The sequence below is a fragment of the Porites lutea genome, chromosome 1, assembly GCF_958299795.1.
Source record: "Porites lutea chromosome 1, jaPorLute2.1, whole genome shotgun sequence".
NCBI classification, from domain to species: domain Eukaryota; kingdom Metazoa; phylum Cnidaria; class Anthozoa; order Scleractinia; family Poritidae; genus Porites; species Porites lutea.
The window spans coordinates 47509028-47534041 of NC_133201.1; the positions used below are offsets into that span (position 1 = coordinate 47509028).

Consider the following 25014-nt stretch of genomic DNA (forward strand, 5'->3'; position numbering starts at 1 on the left):
ACTTTTCGACACTCAAATGAAAACCGCTCTATGTACCTGTGTGGTGTCTTAGTCACTGCAACGACGGCTAAGACAAATCTACAAAAAAGCGTGATGCACGTGCAAAGTTGTTATTTTGCCAATCAATCTAAACCTATTACTTTTATCCAGTTCTTGTCGCCGTCGTCGTTGTGAAACCTCCCTATTCTAGAACTGAATCTTGAAATGGTGGGCCAAGATTTGAAAAACAGCTTTCCTTAAAAAAATTACTTAAAAAAATATGCATGGTAGAATTTTTTTCTTCGCAACTTTATGCATTTAGATATACATTGTATCTCCCTTGGTCCAATGGTTTACAACTATCTTTATAATATTCACAATGTTCATTTACTTAATAATATATGATCCAATAACAATGTTACATTAGTGACCTCAAGAGGGCATTATCATTGCTAATTACTGCATTACCATCAGACACTCTCAGTTTAAGATTTTCGAATTTCAGTCGCATTGTCAATAAATATAATACTCACGAACGACACGAGCAATAACAAACACTACTTTAAGAATATGCTGAGGCTATTTAAATAGCTGTTTCAAAAAGCAAAAACTCACATTAAAATGAAAGCAAAAAGAAAGAAGAAGACTCAAAATTCACTCTACTCTAGAAAACTTAAAATAAGCAAAGAAGCAACCACATTTGGTTTCAGCGGTTTGGCCTTTTATGTAATTGTAATTTTTTAAATAAACCCGCTAAAATGAAACACTAGCCGTGTTGCGATAAGTCTTAATATGGAGACTCTTTTTTGAAACGTTTTGGACCCAGAATACCGTGCAACGTTGCAATGGCCAATAAAAAAAGCAATAGCGTCCACAGTCAGGCTAAGATCTGATCAAGTTTTGCTTATTAACTTTCCCTCCGTCCTGTAAATTGGTACTAAAGCAAACGAAGTGATTCGCGGATGTGTGCAAAAAACCTTCTGTTTGAAAACTGAATGAAAATAGTAAAAAAATGCTATTTTCGCATTGCAGTTAGCCTCGTTTTGAAACTAAGATAAGAGGCAACTCGGAAGTAGTCTATTGGTAGTTGGTACTGCATGGCTTTACTAATCTAATCAACGACGAGAGGCTCAAGGAAATCTCTTTCCACAACTCTCTCCAACAAGCTTTTACCACGCGAGCTTTTACTAATGTTTTGGTCTTGAGTGTTAGCGCAGTTTGCAAACATTTTTTTTGACAAACATTGAAAAAACGGCAGAAGTTGATCCAAGGACTTGATCTGGTACATTGTGAGCAATGGCTGCCCCGGAACACTATGAATCTCCTCGATAGCAGTTTGATCTTTCCTTTTCTTCCTCAGTAATTTTTCCAAGCGAGCTATGTGAGGTTTAAAGACCGGCACTTTCTCTTCCCCTGCGGTCATATTATATGCCTCTCCTTCAAACGCCCAGCGATATAACTGGAACTGGGATAGATAATCGCTAGGTAGCGCTTGGGAAAGATCGAGAAGTTTGCAAACGGCAAGGTATAGTCGCAACCATTTTTCTTGATTGTAGGACACGTATCCATTTGTACCGAGCAGCAATTCCGAAATCTGCATTCGCTGCTTCTGTGATTTAGCATCGGAGCTTATGTCGCTCTCCATCTGCAGCAACACGTGAACGACTTCAGAAAATATCGTCGGCCATAGGGGCGTCAGGTGCTGAGCAGAGATGCGCAGTATCAGGACCCTAAAGAAGAGGAAGATCTGCTCGTGGACGACTGGAGACTGGGGTAGCCTCAAACTTTCAGCCAGGCGTTCTTGTATTTCTGGAAGACAATACTGATACTGATCCACCTCACTGCAGAATATTGTGAACGAAAGCTTCTTCAGGTGCTGAGCACGCTGCTCCATTTCCTAACAAAAATAATGGATTTGATGTTAAAAAAATCATTCGAACTAATAAACTAGATGAACGGAACTAACAAGGATCATGAGTGGACCAGTTCTTAGCGTGGGATAAAGCTCTCTATCTCGTGTGGCGGGCGTAGCAAGCTGCGAGAACAAGGTCGAAGCGCCGTAATTCTTTATATTTCGATTTGAATATTTGATTTCGGGCTCGAAAAGTTACCGGGCCATTCGAGAAACGGGCCCCTGGATCAAGGCCCCATTGGTCAGCATTGACTGAATTCTAACAAAGTTTTCAAAGAACCTTACCTGTTCCCTATTAGCGAAGATGTTAATAGAAGCACTCTGACTAAGGCCAGCAACGCGTGCCATAAGCTCTTTAAACGACGTGTTGTCTTGTGTCATCAGATTGTCGATAATCGTTCGCCAACTTCCGATGCATGAGATATCCATCTGAAAGAAACTCGGATCCAGTAACAGTTCCATGACGTCTTTCTTCCAAGCACGGCGAGTGTACTGGTAACCACTTAGGGAGGCCAAGAGGCTGCAACACGCGCGAAAGCTCGGTACGTTGTGCGGACTAAAAATATAATAAAAATAACGGCTACTTTTGCAAACTGCATAAATAGGTAAGTTTCAACAAAGATAAAATTCATACTTGAATTGACGTTTTGAAAGCAAAGGAAGTGTCTATTGCTGAACCACAATATGATTTCATTGTTTTAATCCCAGGAGTCTTGGAGTCAAGTGTGATTTTTATGTGTTTCATTGAAGAAGCATCTGACACAGAACTACGATAGTTTCTTCGTCACTTCATTTTCACACCCGTGGCTATTTTATGTGTAATTTTTTTATTATTCACCACTCTAAAAAAAAACACAAAAGATGGAGATACGACTTCTACCTAAGTTGTCTTAAAATTCTTGCTGTGTCAGTAATGATAATTCAAAGGCAAAAATATGACCTTAAAACTGTCACTGAAAGAATTTCAAGAGAATTTTTAAACGTACCTGTGATTTTTGAGAAAAGGCGTGACATTGTACATAACAGTTGTAAGAAAACTTGTCATTCTTTCCTTCTCATCGCTTCCAAACACCATGTCCAACACTGGAGCGAGCACCTCGGCCAATACGCACAGAGCCTGGGTACTATAGCTACTTGTATTACTAGTTGTGGTACTGCTGAGCGCTGTAGGAGGTGTCACCGTAGGCTCGGTTTCCGACACTTCAGACACTTCCGAATCTACGTTGCTTGATTGGTCAGAACTGACTTCCTGTTGTGGAATAACAGCCAAGGTACGTCTGAACCAGGCAGCGTTTTCCAACGACGATCCTGCCACGGTGTTACACGCCTCCACCAAACGTTGAGTAATGTCCTAGCAATTCGTCAAATGAGAAAAAATAGCAGGTGTTTTCTATTCATTAAAATGACCTTCTGTAGTAGCATTTTCACTACACTGTGCACGTTTTGTAACCATCGCTCTGGCTGTGTTTGTAAATCACGACTTTTATAAATTTCACAAAAAACTAAAAGAATAAGACTGCTACTGCTAAAGGTTCAACAAGATTGTCGCGCGCAAGCGTGTATTACGAGCGAGCAGACAGGAAACGCGGTGAGGGAGTTGGGAAGAAGGTGCTTTCCATCTCTTCTCCCCAGTTCCTTCTCTGCTCGCTCGCTTCCCAAAGTCTCACTATGATAGCTGCCCGCCCCCGTCTCTCGACATGATGCAAAAGGATAGCCAGAAGGTTAATGAAAAGTGTACCAAATTTTCACCTGTAGTTCCTTGCGGACTCTTCTATCTTCTTGTAAAGGAATGTTTTGAACGTAAGACCGCAGGATGACCAACAGCAAAAACAAGGCTGGAGGGAAATTCAGCTGCAGACCCTCTTTCATAAGCGACAACAGTGAGGAACGAACGTGAATCAAGTGACTCTCGGACGCTTTCGTTAAGTACTCGTACAGGAACTGCAAAATGTTGACTTCAAGGCCTGAGTGAGTGGGCGTGGTCTTATCTTTGCTTGTGACAACTTGGCGTACGATCTGTTTGACGTTGTCAATCATGTCTTCTACTGACAATGCCTGCAAAAGTAGCAGATACCTACAAGTTTAGAGGGAAGTAATCGAATACAAAAGACTGGTAAAAATTTGACCATCCACGGATTGAAACCCACAGAGACTTATTAGAAGTAACGTTATTACCGTAAACTACAGCTTATATGCGCAGAGCTTATAATCTCCATATGGGGTTTTAAGAGGGCTAAAAAAACGGTAGGGCTTGTATCCGAGAGGGCCAAGCCATATCGGCTATACCGTAAATACTCTATAGTAAGCCCTCTGGGGGGCTTATTTATTTCAAACACATTTAAGGGGGTAGGTGGGGGGGGGGGGGGGGGGGCTTAATAGAGCCGAGGGGCTTAATTTTACAAAGACGATGGTATCAGTTCTCCATAAAGAACTAGAATACAAACTGGAAAAGCTCAAGTACAAGAAGTTGGAGGTCATGCAGCCGAAGATCAAAAACAAATCCGAACTTCCAGCTGGAAATAAACCATCCTGGATCAGTCCACAAGAAGTTTTACAGTCGTGATAAATAATACAGTCTATCATTTGTTAGTGAAAAATAATTAGGGGAGAAGAGGGACATATAGTTTATTTGTGTCCCTCGTAGCATCATTTGCACTCTCGCTTCGCTCGGGCGCAAATGATGCTACTCGGGCCACAAATAAACTACATTCCCGGCAAAAGTCATGTGATTGTCCAATTTACGGTAGGTAGATGAGCATACACGTGTTGCGGTTTATAAACGGCAGGTTACGGTATGTTATTGTGAGTATACCTTGATAGCATAAACAATATCCACTACAACAATCTGATCCTCGGAAGCCACTGGAATACCTCTCGTGCTCTTGGACCCAGATAACTCACGTCTTCGCCTTTGGTACCAAACGTCTGCTAGAGAGGCGAGAAACACAATGGTGTGATTCATGGCGATGGGTGTCAGCAGCTGAAGAATCTGTTGACGCACGGCCTAAATAATAACAATAATAATGGTAAATAGGTTAATGATATAAATAAATAAATAAAATAATAATAATGAAAAAAAATTAGAGTGGAAAGAAGTAACATCATAAACACAAGACATGACAGACACCCAGAAGAGAAACGAAAATACGACGTGAGTGTTTTCGACGAACATCAAGGTGTTTGATCAGATAAATAACATAAAACAGTGTCGTGTGTTTGATATGACTGCTAAAAAGGAATGGTATTAAAGGTATTATACTACTACATGAGAAATTTCTGCAATTGGATTGGCTTAGAGCAGTGGTATTTCAGCTTAATTTGAAATACCTACATGTGAAAATTACAAACCTTTTGCGGGTAGTAGTATAAACAAATAATAGCATGATTTATATGTGATATTTGGCATAAATGCCACTCGTGATATTTCAAAAAAAAAAAAATGTATAACAAATTCGAAATATCACTCGTGGCATTTATGCCAAATATCACTACTTATACTACTACATGAGGAATTTCTGAAATTTGATTGGCTCAGAGCAGTGGTATTTCAGCTTAATTTAAAATACCTACATGTGAAAATTACAAACCTTTCGCGGGCAGTAGTATAAACAAATAATAGCATGATTTTTATGTGATATTTGGCATAAATACCACTTGTGATATTTCAAAATTGTCTCAAATTTCACTCGCCTGACGGCTCGTGAAATTAAGTATATCAATTTTGAAATATCACTTGTGGTATTTATGCCAAATATCACTACACATCATTCTATTATCTATACAAATCATGCTATTACCTATACAAATTAAAAAAGGAGGTTCTTATTCGCGGGTGTTTGCTGTGTAAAATGACTTCTCTTATCTCTCAAAACATGTAACCCAACTTTACTATGGAAAAAGAAAACTAAAGCAAACCTTTGGAGACCCCATCAAGTTCAGCGGCAGTTCGGAGGGTAACCGCTGGCCAGACGAATCTGCTCTTTGTGGGCTCCAAGTGCTCCATACCGAAAAAAGTGAGGAGAGTATCTTGGGTAAAATGCTCAGTAAACCTTCCCGCGCGTCCAAGATGTGCTTAGGTGCCTCCACGCTAGGCACATCGGAGGCTGGAGCGGACTGTACTGAAAATGCGTGCAGCAAATTGGTGAAGATCTGCACAGAGCTTGCACTCGACTGAACTGCTTCAGTATTCACAGACGGGCTAGAGTTGGACCGACCGATCCGAGGCTTCAGTGAGAGGACTGGAGATGAGGGAGTCGTATTGTCACGCAAGCAGTAGTGGCATATGGACTGGAGACCTTCCAATAAGGTAATGACATAGTCCGGGGGTACGTTGGAACTCTCTGTCTCAGTTCGCCTGTAGAAGAAACTTGAATCCTTAATTACATTTCTCTACACACTCTAAATTTGGACTCCACAACGGAATTTACTTGGAGTTCTTTTTACGTGTCATGCCATAATTTGACGAAAAAGAGCCACAAGAAGGCACAACGCCCTGGCAGATCGTTAGAGTCAACACCTGATGCCTCTATTGTGAGTCGAACATGGGAGTGAGGCTCACTATCAGAGGGACATAGTAACTAAAAAACAAGACTGATAAATCAATTGAAAACAAAGCGTCCATGGGTTCCTTAGGAATTTAGAGTGCCGATTTGACACGTAATTTGTTTGTTTTAGATTGCTGCGGCTTTTTGTGTTTGTTTCATTGAAGGGGAAACCGTACTGTGTTTTGTCTAAAATGATTTGGAAGACTGAAATGGCGCGCGCCCGCTTTTGAAGCATCGTTATCATTTCTTTCAACATCTCAAAGATGTTTGCGTTTACAGTCGCATACTAATCAACGCCATTTTTCGCCTACGTAGATATTTTTGCATAGCATACAGGTTAGGCAAAAGGTGAAATTTACGGAGGACCAAAACAGCCGTTTTCATATGCTTCTCAAAGTGTCATATCTCGGAAAACCTGCACGCTATGCAAATACTAGAAATCCTGTGTACCTTATTCCCGACTCATCGTTGGTGTCTTTCCTGGTAAACCTCACATCCTTGTCTTTACAATACACAGTCGTCAATCCCTCAAGAATCCGAGAGATTTGCTCAGCAACAGCCACCACCCACGCGCGTAACACCAAGCCCATGTGTGACAAACACGTCACCACAAACTGCAGCCACTCATAATGCATATCACGTTCATCGTGTCTGAGACCGTGAAGAACCGCTGACAATAGCATGCCTTGCTCTGCCAAAGACTTTCCCGGGATATATCGATGGGACGACTGCGTTACTTTCAATTCGTCGGCAGCCTTCGCTGGGCTTTCGGGTTTGCTCGTAGGCGGCGTCCCGTGCCCACCTGGATTGTCTTGGGAAATAGCAACAGCGGTGCGAATATTGGACTCAAGAATAAGAATGGCTTGTAACAGTTTGAGGAGTTTCACTTGAAGAGCTCGAGCCTGTGATTTGCTGATTTCCGAACTGACGTAGAGCTGACTGGGCTTGAAATTTGGCGGCGGAGATTTAACGAAACTGGTACCTCTAACCCCAGTTCTTTCGTACAGTATAGACAGTAGACAGTGAAGCAAGGCCTTTTGGACTTTACAACGCGAAAACATGTCACTGATGTACGTTCCGAAACCGGCTCCGCTCTCTTTGACTACTTCCACCAACTGCCACATAATATTATGCAACAGCTCGGCGCTGGCTATTTGCACCTGTATATTACCATCAACATCATCAGACTGTACATTCAGGTGACTGGAATATTCGCTCCTGATGAAGTACAAACTCACGGAGATAAGTACTTCCAGGTACTTGCTAGTGCTTGGTTTCAGATAAAGCAAAGGGCCACCAAAGAGTCGTGCACTGTGAGAGGGCCCTGAAAACAAACCAAATATCACGAGTGAACATTCTAGGGTCTACAGTCTCCAGAAAACCCTTCTTGGTGTTGCGGACCTCAGATTGGCCTAAAAATGAGGGTGATCTCCCACAGACAGCCAATGCTACCCATGAACAAGTATATTGGCCTAATTATGCTTCATCAGCATTCCCAAGTACTACTACTTTTTTAAAGAAATGTCATCATAAGGCCAAAACTTAAGAAGATGGCACCTTTCAAATGTTTCTCACGCTTCATCGACAATATACCCTTTGCTGTCTGAGCGGATATAGTGAACACTGGTACACTGGTGGTAGCTGTTGATTCTTACGGTGCTCATGCGTAAGGCATTGGGATGGGGGGGGGGGGGGGGGGGGGGGTACCGCGGAAGTGTTTTGTGTGACCATTGCTTGCCTTACCAGTTTCAGCTAAGAAAAAGAATTCACCAAAAACTGAATGAATACCAAAGCATCCATTAGCACTGTACTTACCTGAAGGTGAAACTGGACTGTCGTATAACGCACCATAAAATCCCTTTCCGAGTAAGGACCGCCGATGCCGAACGAGAAGTTCTTTGATTTTGTCCTGGTGAGGAGTGTTGGATGAACTGATGCTGGTGGAAGACGAGGCGCAAACAAACTGGTGTGGAGCACGTGACAGAATGATTTGAAGAGTACTAAACGCGTACAGAATGAGCTGATAGTCATAACGTAAGATGTACAGCAGTTTATGTTGATCCAAGGGATGTACTAAAGATCTATCTGGAGGTGGTGACTGCGGAGGAGATTTGCTTGGCGTAGTGCCTTTTTCATTTACTGCAACTGAAAAGTAGAATGAACTCGCGTGAAATGAATTAATCATTATACTACCACTACCACTACCACTACCACTACTACTGCTAACAATAATACTAATGATGATGATGATAATGATGATGATGATGATGATGATGATGGATGATGATGATTCAGCACATCCAAAAAAAATGGTTCTTCGTCGGCCTTTACAGTTCGAATTGGAATTTGGAAATGTTGGTTTTCGAGGAGAGGAGAAAACTGGAGTACCCGGAAAAAACCTCTCGTAGCAACGGAGAGAGCCAACAACAAATTCAACCCACATATGGCTTCGACAGATTTGAACCCAGGCCACATTGGTGGGAGGCGAGTGCTCTCACCACTCCGCCACGCTCGCTCCCCCAATATACCGGAAGGGCACACTGGGTGATGGTTTATCGGCAGCGGGCATAAGCACAAGTATCAGACACAGACCCAGTTAACGCTGATAATTATCGGCCTTGGTTAGGAAGAAATCGAGAAGTTTGCGCGTTTCCACATCACCCGTTAAACCAGGCAAAACAGAGCCGAGCATAAACAAAATACTCCGAACTAACACAGTGATATTAACTAAAGCAAACGACGAATAAGAAATTCGGCGATAGGAGATTCACACACCATCTTTCTTAGGCTCGTTTTCTTCGTTTTCGTCGTCGGCCTCTGCTCCATCTCCGTCAGTGTCCGTCAAATGTTCTGCTTCGCTCGGCTTACTCGGACTAGCAGATTTGCTACCATCTGATCCCCGAGAATTCCCCGACGAATGCTCGGGTTTTCGGATCGCTATTTTGTTGTTCTGTCTACCAGCCGCTGTAACTCCGTTTTCTTTCTTAATATTCTTTACATTGTTAGCAAGCGTTTCCGTTCCTTGTGTTGCAGGACGTTTTATGAACATTTTGGTACCCAATAAAGCGTACAGATAGTGAATTGAGACTCGTGCAGTGATTGGATGAAGAAGTAAGAGAAGAAGCGGGTCGACGATTCGTCCCAGATCCCCGTGCTGTAGGGCGTGAGCAAGCCAGTGCTGTGTGAGTACCCTGAAAAGAAAGCACAATTTTAATGAATGAGTAGTTTCAGCGCCTCGCACAAAATAATAATAAATATCAATCAATCAATCCATCCATCAATCAATCAATCAATCAATCAATGAAACAAGAAATGGTTTGAACGGTTAATTCTAAATAGCGACTTTCCCTTTACCATATCAGATATAGCAGTGACGGAATTCAATTGACTATCGAATCTCTGACGTGTCTAAAGGAGGACAAAATGGATGGCTGCTGTACTGTAAAAGCCAATTGGTTCGATACCCTAACCGTGAAACAATAGGAAATAATGATAAACAATGATGTGTTATTGTTTTCTGCGACCAATAAGAAAACACCATTCCAGTAGTTCCTACATTACTGGGGTCCCGTCAAGGGTGAGAATTAAAAAGAGATTCAATCCACGTATGGTGTCAACTCGCGGATTTGAGCCGACTCGGGTCAAAATGGTGGGAAGCGAGTGCTCTCATCACTACCTCAGCTTTAGTTCTTTAGGCATGTGACAGTTATTAAGCAGTATTTTCAGAAGAGGTACTTGTGTGCCCCGCGAAGGATAAAAAGCAATTATCGGATGACACTGAGGATTATGTGAAAAATTGTGAAGATCAAAAAGGGTGTTATCCGCAAATGGTTAATTAACATTACAGCCAGCATAGATGAGTATGCAAATTCATTAATAAACGAAGTGCCTTAACCTTACATTTTTTCTCCTAACAATAGGGATTTTTTTCAATTGGCCAAGATATGCAACTAGTCAACTTACCTTATTTCTGGTTCTTCATTTTGTAGACTATCAAGCATAATAAACAGCGCTCTGAAAAAAAAATTGTACAGGTTAGGAGTAGCGATTACCCACTTAGCATAAGCCCTGAAATAGGGGGTGTTTTTGGCTCAACCTGCCTCTTTATTTTCCAACAGTACCTTAGTTAAATGTTATTTATATTCAATTCAAAGTAGACAGACTGCAAATTATAGTAGTTGCTAAAAAGTATATCTACGTGTCCCAACACGTAACAGAGTGAAAGCTCTCTCTTAAGTCACTACTGCATGAAAAGGCACCATGTAACAAACTAAGCAGTACGGCTGATGAAAAAACACTTAATGCAACTGAACATAAAGATGCACTAAATCATTAAAGAGAGTAGAACAGCACAGCAGGAAAGCGGTTTTGTCTTTCTTTGGATCCCTCAGTTGTAGAGAAGTGACAGAATTCAATTCACCATCGAATCTTGACGAGTCTAAAGGAGGACAAAATGGCTATCTTGCTGTACTGTACTGCTCTGTTGGGTTATTTACGTCACGATGATCTCTTGAAAAACTACTTTATTCTACGGATTATCAGCTTTTGCTGCCTTGTTGTCATATTAGTACTTTTCAGCTAAGTAAATTTGTTATAGATCCTACGTATACTAGCAGCATTTTTCAGTATTTGCCGTCTTTTGCAGTATAAAACAAGTTTTACCTGTCAAGAGTACGAAATTCTCCGAGCCTTGGTGATCGACCAGAATCCTGGATGACAACATTCCTCGCCACATGCCAGAACAAAGCAAACTTCCAGTGTCCTTGTAAGCAAAGCTCCTGCAACCACAAGAGATCAATGATTACAGTGACTACAAAGAAAGCAGAAGCTAAACAAATTGCTTGGGAAGTTTGACTCTAAGAAAAGGACCATTACTCCCTGGGGAACAGGGATGGCGCAGTGGTGAGAGCACTCGCCTTCCACCAATGTGGCCCGTGTTCGATTCCCGGACTCGACGTCATATGTGGGTTGAGTTTGTTGTTGGTTCTCTTCTCTGCTCTGAGAGGTTTTTCTCCGGGTACTCCGGTTTTCCCCTCTCCGCAAAAACAAACATTTCTAAATTCCAATTCGATCCGGAATGCTCGAGCGTTTAATACATGAGCCCCTGGCTCGGGAGATTGGGCAACCACTCCTCACGCTATCGAGCTTAAATAAAATTGATTTGATTTTGATTTTTTACATAATCAGTGCTTATAGCGAACCTTATTATTATCCACCAGTGAATTGCCGATGACATTTGCACAAAGTGATGGAGAAGGCGTCAAGTTGTGGAGCTGAAGAAACAACTCAACGATCCTTTGGTGAAACTGGGTTGTGTCCTCTCCAATATGGTCCCAAAGACTTTCTGCTATGACCTGTCAATCATACAATAAACATGTTTAGATGGTTACCATACTATGACGATTCTATGGTTATGACCCATAATTCAAGGGTTTTCAAGATCAGTAGGAAACCTGGATGAGGTTGCAAAGTGATCTCGCGATACTGCGTTTGGAAATTTTAAAAATAACAGAAAAAAATATGATTTTTTTCCTTTTGTTCAGATTTGGTCTATATTCTGTGCGATTTCTTGTGTTCTTGCAGATTTCTATACTTTTTCAAGAGAGGTGCAGACTCTGTTCGAGGCTCGTCTTGTATGTATGGTTTGCTGATCTCAACTGAAAAGATGCGATGATCGGCGGTTTGCCACCGAGAGACAAAACTAAAAACCCCTTTTAGTCTCCAGAAAGCGAACTCGTAAACGCCTAACGCTCGATTGGGAAACACCTCTCTCTTCAAGCGAGGTGCTGGACTCCGCGTTATGATCTTGACTACAGCGCTCTAAAAATTACATATTACATTACAGCCATATTAAAAACCTTCAAGCAAATGCATGTTTCGTTTAGCATAAACGAATATTATCTGTGTGCTCAAACGTTTTGCGAATTCCAAACAATTCCAAACTGTACCTCGTACAATTCAGACTTCTCAATGACCCCCAAAGATTGCTGGGATATCATTGGGATGACTACCACTGGCGCAGAGGGCTTGGGTCCATTGGCGTGACCAGCCGCCACAGACAACGTTAGGTTGACGAGATCCAAAAGCGTACCGACGGCCGAGCTTTGAATGTCAAAGTCGTCAACCTCAAAGCAGCACATGATTAACGACTGCAACCATTCTGGAAGCGTGGACACTGAAAAGAAGCAACAAAAAACAAAGGGAGCTTATTAAATCTCTGAATCTAGATACAAGTGGTTCGCTTTAAACAGATACATGTAACAGCTTTTGGAGTCCGTGTGCCATGTGCCTTTTTAAACTGTTTACAGAGGTGGCCAGCAGTTATGCAAATTTATCAGAACAAGAGAAAGAGTCTACATCAGAAAAAAGTTCAACTCCCACAGGATAAGCTTGGCTAACCAACATGGCCGCCGTCATATTTTTTTGGAACACCAATACGGCCCAAGTAACGTCATGTGAAAGCGGAGGCGTGTGTGGCCGAGCTGTTAACACCTCGAATTCCAGGTCTGGAGTTCCAGGGCTCACGCCTCGCCCGTCGCGTTGTTTCCTTAGACAAGGAGCTTTACTCCACTTTGTCTCTCTTCACTCAGGTGTATAAATGGGTACAGGCGACATACTACTGGGGGGTAACCCTGCGATGGAGTAACTTCCCGTCCAGGGGGGAGTAACAATACTCTTAGGCATGCTTCATGCTAAGGAAACCGGGATAAGCTCCGCGCGTTTGGGTCTTTGGCTCTTGTGTGTCTTTACCTTTACTAACCTCATGCTAAAACGCTCAATGCACGTCAATATTACAACTAGCTAAATTGAAATTCGTTTTGACTGCGCTTAAGCAACCACCGTCAAACGTTCCTTAAAACAAATCACCCTAAAGTACTCGCATTTGCCGCGGCTTATTATCGTGTACTTATGCAACGAAGAATAGAGTAATTTCAAATATTCTGCTCCTGGCGTAAATTTCTAAAGCTTGATCGGGAGCCAAGCCTTTTGTGAGTGTACAGTTTCATAATTTTTAACACTACTTCGTAACTCACTAAATAGAAAAAAAGCCTGTAAGTTCTGGTCACGAACTGCTCTTCTCTAACTAAAGTACCAAATAATTTATCTTCCAAGGTATTGTGCGGAAAACAACTCGAAAGACACGAAAATATAACTTCTTTGATTGCCAACGACATTCAATTAAGCAAAGAGTTTCTATATTAAGGTCTCGCAATAAACATTTTCCGCAAAAGTTGTTTCTTGAAGGTGCAATAAACAACGGAAAAATTAGTAAGGAATACTTAAAGCGTGTAACGAAAACTGTACCTTCGTTTTGGTCAGTTGTGATTTCTTCTGAATCTGAATCTCTTGCAGAACAAACTGGAAAGCAGGACAATTCCAGCAACAGCTTACATGCGGCTACAAATGCCCCTGCGCACTTCCTAGACGACTGCATCGACCTAAAGGATGACACAAGCATAGTTGGTCCAACCACATTTCTTCTGGCCTTCAGACTCGCTTCTGTTTGACAAGCACTCTCTTCCTGTTTCTCCCTTGCAGTGTGATTGCCATTATCAAGCTCTTTCCACGTGCTTTCGCTGATAAGTCCACTTGCTCGCACTGCCGTGTAGCATTGTTTGCTTCTAACTCCAAGAGAATTCACACTGTCGACAGAAAGCGAGTTGAGGCGTTTCAACACTCTTTCCATCACAAATCGGGCGAAGAAATCCTGGAAGTATTTCACGCAGGCTTGAATTAAAGAAGACTGAAAGGGCTGCTGAACCTGCGCTTTTCCTGCGCCACCTCTGCCAACAGTTTTGCTCTCGTGAAAGTGACTTTTTTCACTGATTTCAGTTTTACTGTCCAAAGTAGACAGCTCATTAGAAGATTCACTAGATTCTACCTCACTTGATCGGAAATTCGGATCAGTCTCATTGAAATCACTCCATTCGTCAAGACTCTCCTGAGTATCTTCCAACTTATCGTTTTCCTGGCCATCGCCCTCTGCTGTAGTATCCGCCTCCTTTTCAACTGATACCTTCTCTTTTTCCACCTCTTCTTTGGTAATTCCATTTTGAACCGTTTCAGAGCTTTCCAATGGGGGAATCTTGTTACTGTCACCATCAGGGCGAGGTTCCAACTCAATAACGCTCCATTCATTCAGTTCGTGTTCTGAAGAGCCTTCCAATTCCTTTCTCTGATCTTTACTTGAACTGGGTTCTTGTGTATCTACAGTCTTCATGGAAGGCATCACCTTGGACAGAAGTTTGGAGGATAAACAGATTCCTTCTTTGACATCATCTAGAGTCATTGTCTCGCATCTCTTGGTCATTTCAATTGTTATCCTCCGCAGAAGTTCTGGCCAGTGCTCCGTTTGAATTTCTAAATCAGCCTCCTACATAAGAAAGAAAAGAGTCAACAGACAGAAAAAAAAACAGAGGCTTGACACTTACCAATTAGGTCAATTTCAATACCCTCGGCCTGGGTCTATTTGATGGGAAATTCTGACCTTCAACACTAACTCGACAACATGTCCTTTTACAGTTGTGTGCTCAGCGCCCTGGCCTTTAAACAGAAGAGAGTCTAAAGGCAACCCTGTTTAGTCACAAACCTTTATGCTTTCATGTTGAAAGACAAGTCAACTATTTATCTGTAAACTAAGTAAAGTAGTAATTAACTATCGTGAGGGTACGATTAAACGAATCCTCTCTCTTCCAAGTCGTTTCCTCCACTTTACACATCGTAATCTTTATGTAACTACACAGCTTGCTACGCGTAAACCATGAGCATATCAGTTTTCATTCTAGTCAGCAGTCTCAGTAGCTTTCTACGAGAGCCAGTCCTCCAAGCCACTGAGTGTTCATTTGATGCGTTATCGCCTCTGCAGTTACACAAACTGAGTAGGAAAGGGAAGCTTTTGAAAAACTCTCGCGGATTAGATAGTCGAGATTGAGCGCCCAATAGCTTCCAGATATGTCACGGGTTTGAATAACGAAGGCATTGTTTTCTGCCTCTCATGCTCTGAGCATGGGACATAAAGGACATTATAGAAGTTCATGTTTCTCAAAACTGTCAGTGGACTCCACATTAACTTCATCACCAAACTTTGGCAGATTGTGAAATTCTGAATAAAAGCCCCTCAAATGCGAGAGGTAAAAACACTTTCTTTATTGAGCTCCTCAGTACATAAGTCCCCCGGGCTTATGTTTGGAAACGGACCTTATTCGTGATACACGCCATCTTTGCACGCGCCAATAGATCGATAGGATGAAAGCAATGTCACGTGGTTTTCTTAAAAAATAAAGAAGCCCTGACAGTGCTCTGATCTGTTGTAAGGCTCGCAGGAAGCGGAAAGAGCACAAAAGAAGAGTAGGGGCAAACACAAGACGTAGTCTAGTGTTTCCTCCTACTTCTTGAGTGCTCCAGCCACTTCCTAAGTGCTTTTTAAACCAATCAGATTGAGCGTTATATCTGAACTTTACTGAAAACAGGCATTATTGCTCTCTGGGATGATTCTACGGTCGTTATTGCATCCAAAAAAAGATATCTTTATCCGGCCCTCCATCTTTACGTAATTCGCCATTATCGTCGTTAAGTTTATTTTCTTTTTTTTCTAGAATAAAAGAAACCTTGACCACAATTTCCTGTATTGCTTATTTTCGGAATTTTACGTCAAGAAAGAAAATGAGATGGGAAAAAATTATACTTACAAGAGTGACAACATCAAGAATAAAATCCGTCAAGCGAAAAATTTCCGAACAGCTTGTCGAGGTAGGTTTAGCACAAAATCCGTTACTGGTGCAGTGATCTGTGTCAACGCCATTAACTTTATCTGATGTCAGTGATTGTTTATCGCAATCTGAGAGCAACTTTGCAAAGTACTCCCACATAAAATAAGGTTCAAAAGAATTGAAAAGCAAGTTTGCTGTTTTGATGAGTTCATCTATGAGTTTCATCTTTGACGAGTCAGTTGTGCTCGTCTCGAGGTGAGTGCTCTCCACAGAATCTCTACGGTCATTTTCTTCAACATCCGCTCCATTTTCTTTCAGCACGTTGCAATAGTTGTACAGTGCCCTAAAAACATCAAGCAGAACGTCTTCCACGATCGCACTGCCGATTTCAGGCTTGTCCATAAGACTTCTCAGCAATCGAAATGGTTTTAATACCGCCAGTCTTTGCGCTTTCTTAGCTCCATTCGAGTCTCCTTTATCAAACCTAAATTTACTCTGAAACACTTTCCTTACAGCCTCGATTAAAAGCGGCTTCGAGTGCAAGCTGAAGAAGGTCTCCATCGGCCCTTCGTGGTCCGCATCGCTGAGACTATCGGTTCTTGACAACGATTCTTTCTTCGCATTTGATCCCAGTAACCAAGTGTAAAGGCGTCTGTTTAAAGACATGTCTCTTCGTAATAAGACTTCTAATGCAGCCGCCACTAGCGTGATCTTTTCCTTGGATGAGAGGTAAGAAGTGTCCACCGGAAGAAAAATCAGAAGGAAGTCCAGTATATTCCGCTGGACAAGAAGACTGCTGTCTCCTAGGGCCTTACTTAGTGATTGTACCTATTGTAAAAAGTAAATAGGTTAATCAAGACTGAAGAAAATACTGAGAAAGAAGATAAAAGAGAAGTCAAACGACTTTTAAGTTGTTTAATAACATTCCACCGTTTAACTATGAACTAAACGAAGGCTTTGTAACTTAAGCCACCACTTTTTTTTTACCTTTTTCCTCCTCTGGACCCACTAACTCCCTCTTAAAATTCTCAGCATTCTAAACCTTTCCCTCACAGATAGAATGTTGGAGTCATTTATCAACGTAGAGTGAATTCCTGTCACGCGACCTTTCAAATTAAACCCATTCAGCAGTATTTTCACTTGGCATTATTTATTTACTAGGGTAGTACTAACTTACTAACTACACCAACAAAAACCGGAAACGGGCTTTGAGAAAGTCTATACTAACTTTTGAGTCTGTGGACAAAATTGGAATTAAACTCCGAAAGGAGACCAATCAGGGGATGGCTCAAGCTTTATTTGACCTCTAAAAGATACCATTCTAACACGAACATCTAAATAAAGGCCCTGGTATATCTATAGTTGTGACAAAAGCATTGTCATTTAGTGCTTTTTCTTTTTGCTTTCTTTCTTCATTTTTCTTCCGATTTCATTGCTTCTTAATGCAGAGCTTAAAAGATACCTGTAGAGGAATACAATCGTGGACAAAATAGATGGGAAATTTGTATACCCCTCCCCCGAAATCAATGATACATAAATGGCGCGTTTTGGCTTTTGTGCGGCTTCATCCTTGATTAGAGGGGGGGGTGGGGGGTTGGGGGTTGGGGTGGGTATGGGGTTTGCTGTTCCGTTCAATTCTGACCAAGATTGTAGGCTCCTTCGCAGCCGCTTCGCCCAGAGTCACGCAATGCTCCCCATCCTGTGACTCCGCCCCGAGTGGCTGCGAAGGAGACTAGTAGAGGCCAAAATCTAAGCTTACTGTCCAAGCCACCCTAAGTGATACCAAAATCTGCAATTTACACCCCTAACTGAGATGTCCAGCATCCTCGCCCATTCAATACATTTTGTACCCCTCTCAGAGAGTAATACAGGTCGATACATGCAGTGTATAACACTTACTAAAAGAGGAGGGTCATTTCCTAACAGATACTCTTGGTTTCCAACTCCTTTTCTGTTCAGCCTTGTCATTATAAAGGTGATGCCTGGTAAGCGGATGCCAGGTGATGAATAAATACATCGCCACAATGTTGTGTAGAAAATCTTCTTGTCTGTGTTCTCACTGAAGGATCCCAATAATGAAATTGTCCTATGAGTGGAGGATTATGAAAGGCAAATTACACCATCAAAATTTCCAGGGATGAACAGAGATGCAGATCCACTGGGGCAGCAAATAACATCTACAGTAGTTTCACCTCATAATATTATTGATTGAGTACAACTTGCACACTTAAAAATTGAAAGACTGAGCTGGGTACTTTTTTAAGCTTAATAAAACACGAGGTTTAATTGAGTGCTTTAGACTTAGACACAAACAGTAAGTTCATTTATCCCTTCTCTAAATCTGCTCATTAATATTACATGTATTTATGTTTTAAGGCATTGCTGGGCATCTCTGCTGAGAGATATTGAGGGTGCTCAATTAGCTTTACAGGGGTCTTGAGGTCAGGCCATTATATTCATGTCGCTTCATGTTTGTCTTGTTCAACAAGTGTTCTCCTCCCTACCCCGTCCTCCCTTTGATAAGTATATGCTAATTATAAAGTTGGTATTGCACTAGTTTAGTTAGAAAGGTGATGATGCCTGGGTGGATGCCAACAATAGGATTGTCATGCACTGCAGTTGGCTGTTGTTCTTCTCTCCACAAGCCTCTCTGGGCACTTTCTCCCTGCTAATCTTTGTTGATGAGCAGGGGTGTAGCCAGCTTTTCAATACTATATGTAGGCATGACTGACTTTCACATCCACATATCCTGAAAATTGCACGCATGACTAGTCTGACCTGACAAACACTTTGACCTCTTAAGCCTTTTAGCTCAACCCAACAATGCATAACCTATTACAAGCGGTAGAATGATCTAACCAAAAATTTGTAGGCTCCGGCCTACAGGTCCATGGGCTGGCTAAGCCCCTGATGAGCTTAATGGTAGTTTAGTGGCAAGGATAAAATCATTATTGGGAGCCTTCTGATGACTGAAGCATATTCAACAAACCTGTCTGTATATTCAGATCCTTCCTCAATCCCTGGTAAAAGGCCAAGCAACAGTCCTGATAATCCAGGAAGCAATGCTTTACCAAGTGGAAGGAAATAATTCTCATACACAGTCATCAACAAAGGCCTAGTAGACATAGCAGCATTTCCAAGTAAAGGAAAAAGTCCAGCACTATATATGAACAAATCCTGTGCCAGTCCTTTGTGGCCGATGCGTGTGAAGATGAGCTCGTATGTCTCCAGTGCTTTGAGATGCACACCACTTGGCAGAGTGGGGTGCATGCATTGCGCCAATCTTTTGCCAATAGTAAGCTTTCTGGGAAGCACTTTGAATTTGGTATGATTCTGTAAAACCTAAAATAGAAGGAGTAACATTAATATTAATCACAGAGTCAAGAGAGGTGATGCCCAAACAAAGACTGTTGGATACAAACATATGCTTCATTTCATTACTTTCAAGCGTGGTCTTTTAAATATATCACGAATGTATTCAACCAATTGCTCTAGTCAATTTGCTGTGAATACTTCATAACTCACCAGAAGACCAGGCCAACAGCTGATTAAACTAGCCTCCAATTAGCAGTAAATCCACAATTAAATTTCTTGCTATGCAGATAACTAATTGTGTGTTAAGAAGGGGTTCCTTAAAGCAAAATTATCCCACAAATACTAAAATAAACTGGTTTAACTAGTTTTTCAAATGCTTGCTTTTAAAAATATGGTGCGGAAAATGTTATGCATGGCTGTCGCAGTGCAAGTGAGTAAAAAAAGGAAAAAATGGCGGAAAGTTAAGTGTGAATTAATAATTTACAGAAAACTGCTGCTAGCAAAAAATCCTAACATGATAAGCACTTGTAATGTTGGTGACAGTGCGAGGTTTCTCCTCGTCGGTTTGCTCCTCAAGTCTCTTAAGCACCAAAGAGTGGCTGTCTAAGAGAATAGTGCTTCTGTAAAAATCTGGCAGCTGCCAAAATTGTACCAAGATTTAGATTTTCAGTTATAGTTAAAACAGAAAAAAGTAGATTTTTTGAAACATTTGTTAAGATACATCAATTTTTGTTAGTATGAAACAAAGTAGATGTGTCACTACAAATGCAATCTAGAAGTACACAATTCTAAAAAGCCACTGATTTTTTCCACTGTCTGTTCAATCTGCTAATAAGGGTGTGACATTCATTTTATTGTCTTTCCCACACTTTCTGATTCTCCATATCATACAAAAAAATAAGATAAATACACGAATGTAATTCATCTTCCCCTAAGGAATATTCCATAGCTATGACAAGAAAATACTGAATATTGTAAACCTGATGACATTATTATTTTGCAAATAATGATAAAAAAAAATTGGTTTTGCATGCTACACACTTAAATGTCTGTGTTCTAATTACATTTGTATACATGACTTGTTAGCTCAGAGCTATAAAAAGAGGAAACTCTACAGATAGAAACATTCTTTGATTCCTTTCCAAGGACCTTGACAAGACAAAAAATAATAATTTCCTAAGGCCCAAGAACTTACAAAAACCTTGATGATTATCAAGGACATGTATAGGAAAAATGCTTATATTTAAATTATTTACAAATTAACGATACCATTTTGTAAGCAAAACATTCTATCATTTCCATCAACAATTCTCATCCTATCTTTACAACAGACAGGATGACAGACATTATCTAATTAAAAGGGCAGGCTTTAGTAGAAAATGCAGTATAATTTTTATACAATATAAAAATTATAAATGTTTTCTATTAAGAAAATACGTCACTTTAATTCCACAGATCTATAATATAATCTAAGACTCAAAGGATGTAGTGGAGGAATAATGTGCAAATGCAAAGGTTTTATACAATTGGGCAGGCGTATAAAATTAGATTTAAAAAAACTACAAACGGAAATAATAATTATAACATTTCACAAACTGCTCAATATACATGTTTTTTTTTTGTATGCTTTCCTGATTATGTTATTACGACTGACTTATTAGGGAAATAAAATACGATATCTATTTGTTTCGCTTTAAGTTTTAATTAAAAATAATTGCACGGTGTGCAAGCACAAGCATAATTATAATTTATTCGGGTCTGTAAATTACCTTGTTTAGTTTTCCAAGTGCAGAAATCAAGTCTGCCCATTCACTGGAGTACTCAAAGTTCTTTAGTGCTTTATCGATAGCGTTGACAAATTGTCGGTACTTAGAGTCAGATAAGAGTTCCAGTTCCTCGACATTCATGATTATCAGTGATCAAAACATCTCATTAAAACCTCTATGAGACTTGGAAGAACACAGAGGTTCTCGTCAATCGAATTGTGAAGCAAATAGTAAAATATAGTTTAATCTTGAAAGATCATCAGGATCCTACAGGGTAAAATGCTGTTGAAGCGACGTGTGAGAAAATATCCAGGCATAGTTACGGTCCAAAAAATAAAATGTCCACAAATTAAAAAGGTGACGTCATACGATGTATGATTCGAACTCTGCCTCGATGGCTCCTTCACTAGTATGACAATTCAGCAGTAGGATATGACTCCTTCCTCGATAGCATTTGGCAAGCATCTGTTGACGGTGGACACAAAAGCTACCAAGAATTTTCTTTTTCCATTTCGTTTTCCGGTTTTTGTTCTGAGTTCGCGTTCGCCATGTTGGCCAGAAATATTCTGGAGAGGTTACCAAGCGTTTTGTTTTGTAGAGTGCATCCGCTGACTTAAGGATACCGAGAGGTCATAAAAAAAACAATATTCAGTTAGTGAAGTTTGGAGGAATATTTTATCAGGTTTTGTTTTAATGTTGATTGGAAACCGTTTTGTTAGCTCACGTTGACGCAAGTGCAAACATCGATCTTCTTGTAAAACAAAGTATTAATCGTCATCATTAAAGCAATGGAGGGTGAAGATGAAGTAGCCAATTTACCGGGGACAGTAAACTCTGCAGAAGGATCAAACTCCGTAATTTATCCAAAGATCCAAGACATCGAAGATCGAAACGATAACCGCAGGGCAAACGCGGATGAAAACACAGTTAATGGAACCTTGCCAGATCCGGCGACGGTTTCATCATCTTGGTTTAATTTTTGGGATGTTAATAGCTACAAGAGAACTGTCAAGCGTATTGACGATGGCGCCAGGTTGTGTGATGACCTTTTAAAACTTTTGGCAGAGAGAGCAGAAATTGAGGGACTTTACGCCACAAAGCTTGAAGGTAAGTCATATAAAAGGTCTGATGTAGTCAAGGAGATTACACAGAAGGTTTCTTGTGCATAATCTTTTTACATTTTGTTATTTTCTCTGTTATACCGCCAAAAACTACTCGACAGAAAATTAAGAATTTGTTCATGCTTAGCGTGCGTATATCGAGTTATGGATGCACGCGGGAAGTTTGGAGAGCACGAAAGATGCGTAAGAGTTGCACGAGGCGATAGCCGAGTGCAACTCTAGCTTCTTGAGTGCTCTCCAAACTTCCCAAGTGCATCCATAACTCGATATACGCACAGCTAAAAGCATGAGCAAATTCTTTTATAACATAGCTGACAAAAATGCTTGCTTTTTGATTAACTACAAAATTCTCGTAACGCGCTACACAATAACAAACGCTTCTATTGGCTGATTACGAACACTCCACAATCATCTAGTTTAAATGAAAATATTCTTTCTGTAGCTTTTCTGTAAAACTGAGAAAGAAAATTTGCTTCTTTATTCGTTAACGATCAATGGAAACTAAGCAGAAACAAGGGTAAAAGAGTCTTAAAGTTCACCTAAAGTTAAAATACTAACATGTTCGTAAGAAGTCGTGGACTATGGTTTGGATTTGCTGAAAAGATGTTTACGTTTTGCTCGGCGAAATCCAGAAAACATGTTTTTAGCGAAGACGACTGTCATCCTTCGTTAAACTCATATTCATTTACAAACATTGGCTGGTCATTACGGCTTCTTGAGAAGACCTGGCAGCAGTTGTTTTTGTGAGTAATAAATTTATGTCTTCTTGTGTAATTTGTGTTCTTATTGCCAGAGAAATCTTCCTGCTTCAGTCGGATTGTCCGCAGATAACAAAAGTGTATAACAAATTTAAAAACAACAATAAAAACGGAAATTTAACCTCTTAATGTTGTTGATGACCAGTTGGTGTCTGTTCTGTTCCCAGTGAATGTCTTTCGGCCAAAATTTGCTGCAGCTGGTCTTCCAACAAATTTGCGAAACGCGCAACATGCGAGTTTTTTTAATTCGGCTCAATTTTTGCTGCTTGTTGGATCAGGACCTAAAAGGTCAATGCCGATAGAAAAATCGGGCAGTTCTTCGCTGGTTTCTTCCATATTTTAAAGAGAAGGAAAACTGCACTGCAGCTTAACAGACGACAACTCTGCAGCCAGGTAAAACAAAATGCTTACGTCATCTTATTTACGCACGGGCGTGCGTAAATAAAGATTTTGTTCATAGTGGCTCAATAGGACTTATATAGGGCAAGCACGCGCGCTATGTTATAAAGATATTTTTTTGCCTTTTCAGGCGATTGTAATGCTGTAATGCTGTAACTAAATTTCATAAAAATTTACTACATGAATGTTACTGCGACTTCCCTTTCCTATTTGTAACAATTTATTGGTATTTTCAGCTTTTTGAATACCTGATACAAATCTTGATACTGGCTAGGTATAAAAGAAAAGGAAAATAAACCAGCATTGTAGATCTATAACTTCTGCAGTACGTATAATTGACCTGCCTGACATGTCAAACCTGCTGTCTTCATTCAGCTCAAGTTTAATGCCATAACATTGTTTGCAACTTTCCATGTGTAGAGCAAATGGCATAATATCTTGAGAACATACAGATCAAAATACTCTATTTCATGGATTTTTGTGTCCAAGCCTGATGTGCATATTGGAAGTCGGTAGTCCATCTCTTCACAAAAAGTTGGCGATAATTGACAGTTAATCATTCACGCGCCTTTGTTTAAGGCACAATTATATACACTGAACTCTAGACATGTAGAACCTCTATAGCAGGTGTCGATTTTGACATGATTACATATCTTAGCAACATAAGCTATTTACTAAAGAGAGTCAGAAACAAAGTTGTCTTTCGTGAAATTATTATTTTCTCAATGTGAAGTTTGTGTCAAAGCAAAATTAAGTACATGTATATATGTTAAGGTATTACCTTGTATGGAGAGGTTTTGACCTTTTTATCCCCTGAAAGTTTCTTTCTAATGGGGTAAAGGCATTTGTTTGTTAACTTACCATATTCACATGTACTAGTTAGAGTGTTGCAGAGCGATGTTTCATCTGGTCATGAGGTTTTTTTTTTGTTTTGTTTAAAATCAATAATTGTTGCAACAGCATCTCTCTTAGAGAAGAATGTAATAAAAGTCACTGTTCAGTCGTTTTAAATGTCTATGTCCCTTTCTTGTTCCACGTAAATAACAACGGCAGTAATTATGTTAGCACTTTGCCATCAGCCATGTTAAAAATCAATATGTGCTGCATTGTTGCTGGCAGGATCGATGTGGCACTTTTTGGCGGTGGTTCTCATTAATTTTAAAGGGTAATGCTCTTCCACCGGCTTTACATACTGGTTAGTCTTGGCATCGGGCAAAAACACCCCTCAGTTTTGGAAAAAACTCGTGTGTAAGTGTTGTAAGGTTTACTTTTTCAAGTTGTATTTTTTTGTAAATTGTTGAGAGTCTGTGGGATCTTTAATCTTTAGTGGCCTAAGCTGCAATTATATTATTGAGCTTGTTACTCGACCTGCGTATAGAACTTTATATGTTAAATAATGCATAAAGAACTTTAGTGATGAATAATTAATCACCTGATTTGACATCTAGGTTTATCTTTGGAAAAGTTAATTTGCAATGTAAATTGATAACAATTCATTTTTTTACTTGAT

The 25014-nt window shown here is 40.4% G+C and overlaps 2 protein-coding genes across 2 annotated transcripts in view; one reads left to right on the plus strand and one right to left on the minus strand.

Moving 5' to 3' along the window:
* Positions 1-322: 322 nt before the first annotated feature.
* On the minus strand, positions 323-21481 carry LOC140953090 (protein DOP1A-like). Its single transcript, XM_073402590.1, has 18 exons — positions 21230-21481; positions 19135-19487; positions 18045-18231; positions 16125-16973; positions 13741-14809; positions 12384-12610; positions 11637-11789; positions 11098-11213; positions 10399-10449; positions 9211-9626; positions 8251-8580; positions 6886-7759; positions 5807-6245; positions 4704-4895; positions 3641-3946; positions 2878-3242; positions 2177-2447; positions 323-1876 (listed from the first exon to the last, which is right to left on the minus strand). Exons 1-18 carry the CDS (start codon positions 21365-21367, stop codon positions 1091-1093), a joined length of 7122 nt encoding a protein of 2373 aa, XP_073258691.1. The 5' UTR covers positions 21368-21481; the 3' UTR covers positions 323-1090.
* Positions 21482-21899: 418 nt separating this feature from the next.
* The window catches only part of LOC140939151 (protein kinase C and casein kinase substrate in neurons protein 2-like), a 9199-nt gene continuing 6084 nt past the window's right edge, over positions 21900-25014 (plus strand). Inside the window, exon 1 of the mRNA XM_073388713.1 lies at positions 21900-22333. Within this exon, the coding sequence (XP_073244814.1) occupies positions 22015-22333 (319 nt within the window). The 5' untranslated portion in view covers positions 21900-22014. The remainder of the gene's footprint in view (positions 22334-25014) is intronic.